Source organism: Pseudochaenichthys georgianus, chromosome 20, assembly GCF_902827115.2.
Source record: "Pseudochaenichthys georgianus chromosome 20, fPseGeo1.2, whole genome shotgun sequence".
Taxonomy (NCBI): Eukaryota; Metazoa; Chordata; class Actinopteri; order Perciformes; family Channichthyidae; genus Pseudochaenichthys; species Pseudochaenichthys georgianus.
In genome coordinates, this window is record NC_047522.1 from 22,636,151 (window position 1) to 22,648,728 (window position 12,578).

The window sequence follows — 12,578 nt, forward strand, 5'->3', positions numbered from 1 at the left end:
CGGCACAGCAGCGCATGGTGGACGACGGATCTGGAGACGTGAAGGTGGAGTGAAACAATACACCCACAGAAACTAAATCCTAGCTTTAATGACACCCGCTGACTCGCTTTTAAACCTTCCTCTCTGCGACAGGTGTGGCGTATCGAGGACCTGGAGCTGGCGGAAGTCAACCCCAGTACTTACGGGCAGTTTTATGGAGGAGACTGCTACTCGGTGCTGTACACGTACCAGATATCCAACCAGCAGCAGTACATACTCTACATGTGGCAGGTCAGGACCCTCAGTGGGCTCAGTCCCTTGTTTACCTCTTCTACATCAACATGTGTCCCCTCTTCTTCACGTCTCTTCTTCATCAACATGTGTCCCCTCTTCTTCATGTCTCTTCTACATCAACATGTGTCCCCTCTTCTTCACGTCTCTTCTTCATCAACATGTGTCCCCTCTTCTTCATGTCTCTTCTTCATCAACATGTGTCCCCTCTTCTCCATGTCTCTTCTACATCAACATGTGTCCCCTCTTCTTCATGTCTCTTCTACATCAACATGTGTCCCCTCTTCTTCATGTCTCTTCTACATCAACATGTGTCCCCTCTTCTCCATGTCTCTTCTACATCAACATGTGTCCCCTCTTCTTCATGTCTCTTCTACATCAACATGTGTCCCCTCTTCTTCATATCTCTTCTACATCAACATGTGTCCCCTCTTCTTCACGTCTCTTCTACATCAACATGTGTCCCCTCTTCTTCACGTCTCTTCTACATCAACATGTGTCCCCTCTGTGGAAAGAGACTCTGAAAGTTTCAGGAACAAAGATTCTCTCTCTTTTTGATCCATTTCTATAAAAACCTGTCTGAAAATGAGCTGATCAGATTTTGGCCACTTTATGATGTCATAACGATGTGTTGGCTTGGTAACCATTAGCCAATCAGCAACCAAGGTACCCCCCCCCCCCACCTTATCACCTGAATCTCCTCCTAGAGCTCCATTGAGTTCTTTGTAACCAAATGTCTCTCAGAGGGGCGTGGGGAGGGGCTCCTTATCTTCATCTGTAACAGACAGAGAATCAGCACTTTGGAAACAGGGCTGAAACAGAGGGGATTATGGGTAATGCTGCAATGATCTGTTTGGTGTTTCAGCCAATCAGAGACAGGTTCTGTATATCTCTGAGACCTGTGCGGGAAACTTCTGAAGCAATTGGAAACAGGGCTCAGAGAGGCACGAGGAGAGCTGGGGCTCTGACGGTTTATTTGGAGTTATGGCCGGAGAGTTGAATTCTGAAGAACTCTTCTGCAGCTCGAGGTTTTAACGAGTGTAATAATCAACATTCTTTATCAGCGAGGCTAAACATTATGGACCCTGAATCTAACTAGAGCTCAATGTGCACGTCATGGCGGCTTGTTCTCGGTCATAGCCTGGCAACAACAACGAGTTGCCCCTCCTTAAGAGAGATGGCAGCAATACCCAAGGCCGTAGACCTGTGCCGTAGGAAAGGAGACAGTGAGAGGAGAAGTGATGAACTGTGTCGAAGGTTGAATTCCTAAGCAAATGATTCCCTAGCGAGACTTTTAATCTCTCCTTTCTGGCTCTGAAAACACCATTTGTTCTGTGTCCTACCAGGGCCGCCACGCCACTAAGGACGAGATCACAGCCAGCGCCTACCAGGCTGTGGACCTTGATAACAAGTACAATGGAGCGCCGGTGCAGGTCAGGGTGGTCATGGGAAAGGAGCCTCGCCACTTCCTCGCTATTTTCAAAGGCAAACTCGTCATCTTTGAGGTACAGATTTGCATTCATTTTTTGACAGATAGCAAATGCTCCAGGTTTAAAGTGTTCCTATTGTGCTTTTCCGTTTCCTGTCAAAAATAAAGAGCTTTTTGAACATTAAAGCATGGAAACGTGTCGCAGGAGAGGCACACGCATGAGCCCCTTTAAGTAGGTGGCTGGAGGAGGAGTCGCTCCATAGGGAAATCATCCTCCACATGCATTCCATGTATTTCCATTTAATGCTACTTTACATACTTCTACTCCACTTCCCGCATTTGATTAAATTAGTTACTTTACATACTCAGAATATATGCTAATACAACATATAAACAAACGTATAAATAAACATTGATTTATGATAATAGGCTAAGTTATCCAGCAGCAGTGTATAAAGTAATTTAAGTTCGCTCCACCTCGATGAACACGTTAATGCATCAATAATCATAATCCAGTCATTTAAAGGTGGGGTAGGTAAGTTTCAGAAACCGCCTCGAGATCGCTAGAATTTGAAAACACACAACCGGAGAAAATCTGCCACTTCCTTAGAGCCCCTCCTCCAACACACACGAACGCGCACATGACCAATGAGGGCATGAGATAAGTTTGTGCCCCGATGGAAGGCTGACAGGCAGGTAGGCCATCCAATCGATTGGTTGTACTTTTTACAGTATTACGGCTTCTCCAGATGACATTTTTCTATGGATTTTTTGTCAAAGCACTTCAGATATTCATTGCCATCGGGATGTTAAGAGCATTCCATGGAATATAACAAAAAGTGTATCTCGAGCCGGTTTCTGAAACTTACCTACCCCACATTTAACAGATATGATTCTGAAATGGGGTATCTTCGTACTTTTGTACTTTTACTATAGTAAGATGCAGGACTTGTAACGGAGTGTTTTTAGTAATATTTCCACTTTTTATTTTAGTATATGAAGCGAGCAGTGCCAGGATTCTTTTAATTGTATATATTCATGATTGAATGGACAAAAATCCTGGCTCAGTGAAGGTTTTAGGGAACAGTAAATGAGGGACTTTGTACACATCGTTTTTTATCCAGTCTTATGGTTTGATACAAATAATGCCTCCAAAAAAATACTAGAAACAGGCATTTATGTGTGTGTGTGTGTGTGTGTGTGTGGGCGCGCGTGTGTGTGTGCGTGCATGTGTGTGTGCGTGCATGTGCGTGCGTGTGTGTGTAGGGTGGTACGGGCCGACCTGGTGTAGCTAACCCTGAGGGCGGGGCCAGGCTCTTCCAGGTCAGAGGGACCGACGAGATGAACACGAAGGCCACGGAGGTGCCGTCGAGGGCCTCGTCTCTCAACACCAACGACGTCTTCCTGCTGAAGACCGACCACATGTGCTTCCTGTGGTACGGAAAGGTACGTCAGTCACAAGCTGGATTAACCACACGGGGAAATACTGAGCGTGCTCTTCCAACATGAGAGTAACGTGATAACAAAGGTATCCCAACTGCTAATCTGAAGTAAACATTGATACTGCTTTCTACTCCTCCATCTTGTGACTGTGTCCCTCTCTTGGATATCAGCATGTGAAGGACACTGCTCAGGAACTAGTCTCTGTATGTGATGACTCCTTCCTTCTGGAGAGGATCCCAGATACATGGATCCTGATTTGAAGCTCAAGCCGGGGACCAGGGAGATTGTTCTAACATAATGTGTGTGTGTTGTCGGCTTGTGTGTGTGTGCAGGGCTGCAGCGGGGATGAGAGGGTGATGGGGAGGGCCATGTCTGATGTGCTGTCCAAACAGGACAAGCAGGTGGTGATGGAGGGCCAGGAGCCAGCTGAATTCTGGGTAAATCTGGGAGGAAAGGCTCCCTATGCCAGCGACAAGAGGTGAGCACAGAAATCACCAACACTCCAATCCATTAAATATGTTATAACATATTTTATATATATATAATATATATATAAATTAGTTTAAACAATACATATTCCAGAGATGGTTTATGTTGCTATTCAATTGGACTCTCGTTGTTGTTCTTTGCTTAAATATTCTGCAGCACAGATATTAATAACTCTGAGCCTTCAAGCTTTTGTTGTTCTTTAATTATGTATTATATTATGTAAAGCATACAAAATGACAATAACAACAGCCTGTTGGCAAGGACTCGTCCAAAAAAGCTCTAAATTTGGAACATTAATAAGCTTACATTTAAGTCTGCATGGATTATTGTTATATCAAGGTCAGTGGAATATGCCCAATGCCATGTGAAATGTAGTCTGGACACACAACACACACACACACACACACACACACACACACACACACACACACACACACACACACACACACACACACACACACACACACACACACACACAGAGATTACAGTGAGCTGTGTGTTTCAGGCTGCAGAAGGAGGAGCCCCCCCACAGTCCCCGGCTGTTTGAATGCTCCAATCAGATTGGAAAGTTCCGGATGACGGAGGTGGAGGACTTCGCCCAGAGCGACCTGGACGAGGAGGACGTGATGCTGCTGGACACCTGGGAGGAGGTGAGGGGGGAGACATCAAGTTTTCTGAAGACCTACAGAGTGTAATAAAAGGGTATATGTGGGAAATAAGTCATTAAGTGATCAAATAAAGTTTAAAAAGTTAAGAAGTTTTTACCTCATATATATATAATAATTGAAGGTGAAAGTTTAAGGTCATCAAATACTATTTAGTATTTATTTATTTATTTTATGGGATTATTTCTCCTTGAAAACTCATATTATTTAGATAATACATATCAATTATATAAATACACACTTTTGAGGAAAGGTAAGCACCTTCAGCTGCGTGGATATAAACGCTAACCCATTTATGTATCTATTAATTAGCCACACATGTGTATCTTGATTCTTAATTGATCAATAAAGCAGCCTTTTTTAAATATACATATATTACGATACTATGATGTCTGTGGTATTTTGCACAACCTTTGTCAGATTGTGTATCCCTAGGTTATTGTATATAATGTCTAAACTAGAGTTGACAAAAAGCCAGTCCACTGCACTGCTCCAGACGCACGCAGGGCACGCAAGGTACCGTCACGCACGCGCACATGTAATAGCAACAACGTCTCCAGCTAAAGGTAAAAGTAAGGCGTGTTACCTGTAATGTCTTTAATACGCAGCATGTAAAAAGGACTTGGAAATTGCCCGTCAAGCTAACTGAGTTGCTAGCTTGACTCTTCGGGCTACTCACGTGATCTCTGCTCAATGGACATTCGAAAATGCGCAAGTTGAAAATCAACGCGACGCGAGCGGACGTTTTTGACGCAATTTCTGAAGTCTTTGATAGGCGCAAAGGTGATCTTTTATAGACCCTATTAAGTTTGGAGTTTTTGAATTGACCCTTTGTGTTTTGTTCGTGATGCACAGACACATTACACCCGGTTGTGTGACGCAGTCCTACCTGCTGCTGTCGGTTCAGAGCCTCGGCTCCTGGTCCCCGGTCTGACTCCTTATCCACCGGACCGAGTCTGGCACTTGCTCTCGCCAGGAGACACTAAAAACAAGACATTTCAATTTGAATAATCAGCAGCAGAGAAATTAAGTTTAGAGACTTTAAAGACAGATTTCAGACAGACTGTAAATGTGTTTTTATGTTCTACTCTAAACTGTGCAATGCCTTGTTTACTGTGACGAAAACATGTCCCGAATTGGGATCAATACATTCAGCCTTATCTATAAATAATAATACGTCTCTGTCAGATACGCCGTGTAAGGCAAGGCAAGGCAAGTTTATTTATATAGCACTTTTCAACGCAAGGTAATTCAAAGTGCTTTACAAAAAAAAATGAAAGACATTAAGCATTAAAAAAGAAAAGCTAATAAAATAAACATTAAGGAAAAATACATGGATAAAAGTTACAGCGCAGTCTAAAATATGAATAGTTCAATTAAACAATACAATGTGTAATCCCTAGACTCCTAATAACTGGTACCCTGGTAACCCTGGTAACCCTAACAAATAATAAAAACAAGATGAAATATTCCACTAGGAGATTTTATTCAATTTTAAACAAAAATAAACAACATTAAATGCTTCAGGACTCAATTTTTCAGAAAAATAGAAATAACTTAAAATAATATTCAGGAAATAATGCATAAGCTTCAGATATAGCCACACACTTCACCTGTTAAACATGTATTGAAGTAAAAGGTACCATTTTGGTACCAATGTTATTTTATAATGTGTTTCCGCTGCACTATAAATGAATGCTCTTAATGTTTACCATTGGTGTAAAGCACTTGTGTTGAAGGTGCTATATAAATAAGCTTGCCATATTTCCATCTTAAAAAAGTACAACATTTCCATCTTTCCCCACTTCCCCTCAGATTTTCCTGTGGGTCGGGAACTCAGCGAACCAGTACGAGACGAAGGAGGCGTGGAACAGCGCGCAGGATTACCTGAGGACCCACCCTGCGGGCCGAGACCCCGACACACCCGTGCTCTCCGTCAAACAGGGATTCGAACCGCCAACCTTCACCGGCTGGTTCAACGCCTGGGACCCTCACAAGTGGAGCGTGAGTTTGTAAAGAGCGGGGGTGTCCAAACTTTTTTCTCCGAGGGCCACACACAGAAAAACATACGAAGGGCTGGGCCACTCACTAGCTGCAGCCTATGACAGCTTTCCATAGGGTTTAATAATTTTTTTAGCAGCTCATTCCTTACAACAGAAGCCTCACATCGCTTATCATAAGAGGAAATAGGAAAGGTTGTTATGTAAATAAGTTATTGGGCTTTTTTCTTATCAACTTAGATTTGTTCGATCATGTTTTAATTGACTGAAAGTGTGCTTATCAACACATGAACACCATACTGTGTAATATATGTTTACAGATATATTTAAGAAGTACAATACAAGACAAGCAAAAGTTTCATTTGTGGGCCATATTTCATTATACTTTGGAATTAGCTGAGGGCCAATTCAAAATGGACACCCTAGACCAGGGGTGTCAAACTCAAGGCCCGGTGGCCAAATCCGGCCCGCGACTTCATTTAATGTGGCCCGCATGCAAAGAATATAATAAGTTTATTATATGGTTACATGCCACTTTACGTGCCCATAAAGTAGCCTACATGTCCCACAATGCATCTTGTTTTGTGACATGCTCACTGAAGAGACTTACAATTATTTGCCCTAGACTTCTGCTTTCAGACGTAGTTAATTATGAAGTTATTACCCTATCCGATAATAATTCAATGCACAGGAAATGATGTATTATAATACATTATTTTATATATATTATTTATTTATATAGTCCTAAAGTCACAACCGGCCCTTTGAGTGCAACCATAATTGTGATGTGGCCCGCGAATACATTTAGTTTGACACCCCTGCCCTAGACTGTCAGTAAGAGAAAGCTGCATGGCGACACACCCCTGTTCAGTCTGTGTGTATGACATTAGCAGATGACTGAGAGGAGACACAGCTGATGAATCCTTTCAGACACACATTGTTGAACCCTGCATGCTGACCCATTCTCAATCGATCTTCTCAACAGGGAGGCAACTCCTATGAGGAGATGAAAAAAAAGCTGAGTGATCCAGCGTCTCTGTCACAGATCACTGTTGTAAGTGATTGATTAACACTAATCCCTTTAATTATTAACCATGCACTAATACCCCAATGGTACATATGATGCTAATCTGTGAATGCTTACAATGTTGATATTTCCTCCCAGATGTCATGTAAAAAAAATGATCCTGCATTACACTAATCTCAATCGGTTTTTAATAACTAATATCCCAATTGTAAATATGACTAATGTGTTGAAATACTCATACTACTCCTCAAATGCTTACAATTTAGACGTTTTCTCCCAGATGTCATGTAAAAACCACCAGAATGATGATTTCCCTCGCCTGTCTGCAGGATCTGAACAACACTAATCTCAATAAGAGTGCTGGTGGGGGGGGCTACGGGGCTCCTGGAGGCCCCGCCAGCTCCCCTCCGGCCTACAGGATCCACGGAGGGGATCTGTCCCCCAGACCCTCCACCCCCAGCAGCCCGTCCACCCAGAGAAACTCAGCCTCCGTGACCCTCTCCCCCTCCTCCCCCTCTACTGGAGACCCTGCCATGTTTCTGGCCCCCGAGCTCCTCGTCAACAAGACCCCCGACGAGCTGCCGGCTGCCGTGGACCCCGAGCTGAGAGAGGTGGGTGCAGAGTCAGGGTGTCGCAGACAAGACCTTGGGTGTCCTGAAAGACGCATCGAAATAAAATGTATTATTATTATTATTATTATTATTATGTTTGCATTTACTCTCTTCCTCCAATTGTCGACCTGAGAGAGGTGGGTGCAGAGTCAGGGGGTGTTTCTCAATGTCGAGGACGCTTCCTTGGTAGGACAAGTCCCTCCGAGTCAGATCCTTCAGAAGCGAGGCGAGAATCCTCCCTAGCCTCGAAATTTCCCGCAACGAAGGACGCCGGCCTCGGTAGAATTCCAAGCATCCTGGACATTGGAACAGTCCTTCGGCGGGACTCGATGGCGTAGCATCCTTGAAAAAGTGGCTCTGGAGCATCCTTCCTCGACATTGAGAAACACCCTGAGTGTAGGAGACAAAACGCTAACTTAGCATCACCACCTTCAAAAGACGTACAAAAACTCACCTCTTCAAAGTGGCTTTTAATGTGTTTTTCTCCGTAAACATGGATTACTGAGCCCGTTAAAAGAATGTCCTGATTGCTTTTTTAACTACAGATCTATTAAGAGTCTTCTAAATTGAATATCTCCGAAAGGTAATCCAATATTTAGTAGTAGGTGCACCGAATGATAAGGTTATGATATAAAAAGCACACACACATGATTAGTAAAGCTCTTTATTCAGAATGAAAGTGGAACAGCTGTGCTTTACAAACAATACCTGCATTTTCTTAGCCCTTCTTTGTGGTTTCCTATAAACAAAATGTACACACAGACTCAACAGGACAATGCAATGTCTACAGAGAGACACACAATAACTATTATGCATAATGACTAAAGGACAGGGATGTGCACAGGTACGGGCTATTGTTGCCCGGGCAACGGCCCGTTTCCCCTTTTTGGCTGACCTGCCCCTCTCGAGAGAGCGAGAGTTTTTTTTTTTTCAGTTGTGGTCGAATCAACGTGATGAGCCCACAATTAGTATTGTAGCGTCTCGCTGCGGGAAACACACCAGCTTCATTCTTCTTCTTCTTCTTCTTCTTCTTCTTCTTCTTCTTCTTCTTCTTCTTCTTCTTCTTCTTCTTCTTCTTCTTCTTCTTCTTCTTCTTCTTCTTCTTCTTCTTCTTACATATAATAGCCCGCGTGGTGAACTCCCTCGACGGGGCCGCTCGCTCTCTTCTCTTGATCGCCCCCTCTCAGAGAACACTTCACTGCCCGCTTCATTGTAGGATTTCTGCCATGTCTCTACTTCAGTTTGACCATCTCTGTTATTAAGTTATGGAATACTAAATAAATCAGTAATTAGATACCTTACCGTTACTGCGCTCATAAAGAATGATAAGAATAAGAATAATGCGTATTGAACTGGTTTCATTAATTAGTGACTTTATTGAAGGTAATTATAGAAGCCCTATTTTATCAGTATGTCTGCAATGGTCAAACTACATTGAATAGTCCCCATTTTCTCTTTAGTAGTTACTAACATGAGATATTTCAATGATATATGGACCCCAAAACCAAAAATGTCCCTGGTTTTCATTTAAAAAATCAATTCACCGAATGCAAGTAGTCGCCTTAGCTTATTTTGTTATGAGATGATGATGTGAATTACTATTCAAATTAATTAATGTAATAATCGTTTTGGTCAAATATTTTTTTCGGGGGGGGGGGGGCCTTTTTCCAGTTTAGAGCAGTAGCCCCTCCAAATGTCTGTGCACGTCCCTGCTAAAGGAGATAAGTATGTATTTATTTCAACAAGGATATGCAGGAGGCTGTGGCTCAGTGGAGTAGTGCGCTGAACTTAGTGCACTGAACTTTGAATCAGGGTATAGCAAGTTTGAGTCCCACTGCAGTCAGCATGTTGTTGTGTCCCTGGGCAAGACACTTCACCTCATTGCTCCTGTGGGCATTGTCCACAGTACTGAATGTATGTTAGTCGCTTTGGATAAAAGCGTCTTACAAGTGTCATGTAATGTAATGCATACAAATACATTAATCTCACAAAAGAGAAGAGATTAATAATGCCAGATTTCAGCCAATTGCTCATTTCATATATAACAAATCACCATAGTCCAGCACAGGTCAAAGGTCACAGTTTCCATCTGCTGTCAGGTTGAGGTGGAAAACAACCTTGAAGAAATGCAAACTGACGACAAATAGACACAACAAAGATACACATAAAGACACACACATAACTACAAGGAGACAATAGTAATGGTAGGACAATGATAGGAAAACAACAACCACAAAGAGACACCTAATCAAGTGGTTTGTAAGATAATGATTCCGTGAAAGGTGTATATTTAACCTGTGTCCAGCAGAGGGCAGTCTTACTCTATTGTTCCCCTGTGTTTCCAGGACTACCTGTCTGATAAGGACTTTGAGAACCTGCTGGGAACAACTCGAGCAGATTTCAAGCGGCTCCCGAAGTGGAGGCAGAGTGACATGAAGAAAAAAGCAGGACTTTTCTGAAAAAGAATACACATATTTTTAGCAGATACATGTCTTTTTAACACTAAATAAGGCCGCTGTTCGCAGACAGGCCTTAATCATATCACTTTAATGTTTTTTTTAATACTTTCTTCCACCATCATCCCATTAAAACGATTTAAAATGCTAGTTACCATGATTGTGATTTTACAAAATAACTTATGCTTTAAATAAATTTTTAATTGTAATGCTTTGTATTTATCTATATTTTTCAATGTTTTAAGCTGATCTTACCGTGGTTAAGTTTTCTCAGGATGTTATTGCCATTTGCTGAATCGCTTGCATTATGAATAAAAACACAAAAACCTTTGATGAGAAATTCTTCTGGTTTTATTTGAGAGCTAGTGCAAAGGTATAATAACAGACGAGACAGGAATACTGTGAAATATAAAGAGGTTTATGACAGGAAACACTTGGTGATTTATGGATGACTTTCTTAATATTCTCAATAAAAAAGTCTAAAGGAAGTTTAAAAAACGAAAACACAGACAGCTCTAAATGAGCGTTTTAAAATCATACCGGTCCAGTTAGCATCGTCATTACGGCACAAAACATAAATCAATGTGAAGTCACTAAAACGGTTAGGTGCTTGTTGTGCTTTTAATACATTTATAAACATTACAACACTATTCAGGAATATCCAAAAGCTGGATTTTACTCCTGTAATTTATTGTACTTCTCCCCAATATGAAATATACAGTTTAAAGACTTTCGTTAAATAATTTCCACACTGCTCGTTCATTCATTCACTCTCTTGTTGCTTCAATCGAACACACTTCTCAACAGGACAGTGTTAGGCAGACAGCGGTGAGTCAGCTTCCCATTCAATATTTGATCAGAGTTAAATTACGTAGCTTTAAAAGGTCCTTTTAGAGTTTCCAGAAAACCACTTGGAGGTTCTTTTTTTACTGAGCGTCCACGAGCATGAGGTGCACAAAGAGTCCGGCGGAGCAGATGACGTCTCCTCTCTTGGTGAGCAGGGGGACGTGGCGATATCCTGGGGCAAAAAGAGGAAGTGAGTTCAAGTCATTATTCAGACCGCTCAATATGGAACCATGTGATTTAAATTATGCTGTCAGCAACTCTTGTTCATGGAAAATCTGAGCTTTAGTGCTTATTCTGCTGATGTTCAGATCAGGGTTTCCGCTAGGATTTTTTCTCACAGGTCAAATGTCCGGGCAGAATTTATTTTACCGGACAAATTTGAAACTTACCGGTCATGTTTCAATAATAATAATAAGAGTTGTGTAGCAGAGTTTCCGTTAGCAGGTAATTACCGGACTATGAGCAGATATGCTGATGTTTAAAACTCAGTTCACGGGGCTCATTTTTATATTGCTTCAGTTTATAATCATAACAGATCGAAAAATTCAGATTCATTTTTCAATAAATTATTCCACAAACAACAAACAACATAATTATTACATTCAAACAAACTACTTGTAGTAATTCAAAAGTTTAAATTAACTTTGAATAATAACACGGGAGAAACTCTCTTTTCCCCTCTCCCTCCCTCTCTCTCCTGACAGCCAGTTTCTCATGCAGCTCCTGCAGCTCGCTAAACAGTGGGCGGGGCTTCAGGTGATCATGCAGAGCTGCGTGTCTCGGTCTGACTCAGCAGCCGATCTGATCTCTCTCGCGTCCGGTTACACTTCACTCGCGTTTATGTCCATATCGATCAGATCCAGCTCTCCTGATCGGCCTTTATAGAGAGCACCGATCAAACTATTAAGAGTGAATATCGGCCGACAATGACCGGCGGCCGATCGATCGGAGCCTCCCTAATTATTACCAGACATTTTGACCGGCAGGTTTTGAATTTACCGGTTTTTAATACATTTTACCAGCTAAAAACCGGCTAACGGAAACCCTGGTTCAGGTGTATATCAGTATGTAGTGTCTCTACTTTAAAGAGTCCTCTCCTGCTGATGTTCAGGTGTATATCAGTATGTAGTGTCTCTACTTTAAAGAGTCCTCTCCTGCTGATGTTCAGGTGTATATCAGTATGTAGTGTCTCTACTTTAAAGAGTCCTCTCCTGCTGATGTTCAGGTGTATATCAGTATGTAGTGTCTCTACTTTAAAGAGTCCTCTCCTGCTGATGTTCAGGTGTATATCAGTATGTAGTGTCTCTACTTTAAAGAGTCCTCTCCTGCTGATGTTCAGGTG

The 12,578-nt window shown here is 42.0% G+C and overlaps 2 protein-coding genes across 4 annotated transcripts in view; one reads left to right on the forward strand and one right to left on the reverse strand.

Moving 5' to 3' along the window:
• The first annotated feature begins 6 nt into the window (after nt 1–6).
• vill (villin-like) lies at nt 7–10,730 on the forward strand. The gene is made up of 10 exons (XM_034108486.2): nt 7–44; nt 133–270; nt 1,617–1,775; nt 2,966–3,145; nt 3,475–3,620; nt 4,137–4,281; nt 6,112–6,300; nt 7,282–7,350; nt 7,653–7,934; nt 10,280–10,730. Exons 1-10 carry the CDS (start codon nt 15–17, stop codon nt 10,391–10,393), a joined length of 1,452 nt encoding a protein of 483 aa, XP_033964377.2. The 5' UTR covers nt 7–14; the 3' UTR covers nt 10,394–10,730.
• plcd1a (phospholipase C, delta 1a) overlaps nt 10,719–12,578 on the reverse strand; it is a 20,849-nt gene continuing 18,989 nt past the window's right edge. For all 3 annotated transcript variants that reach the window (XM_034108609.1, XM_034108607.1, XM_034108610.1), the window contains one exon: nt 10,719–11,408. In XM_034108609.1, the coding sequence (XP_033964500.1) occupies nt 11,317–11,408 (92 nt within the window). In that variant the 3' untranslated portion in view covers nt 10,719–11,316. The remainder of the gene's footprint in view (nt 11,409–12,578) is intronic.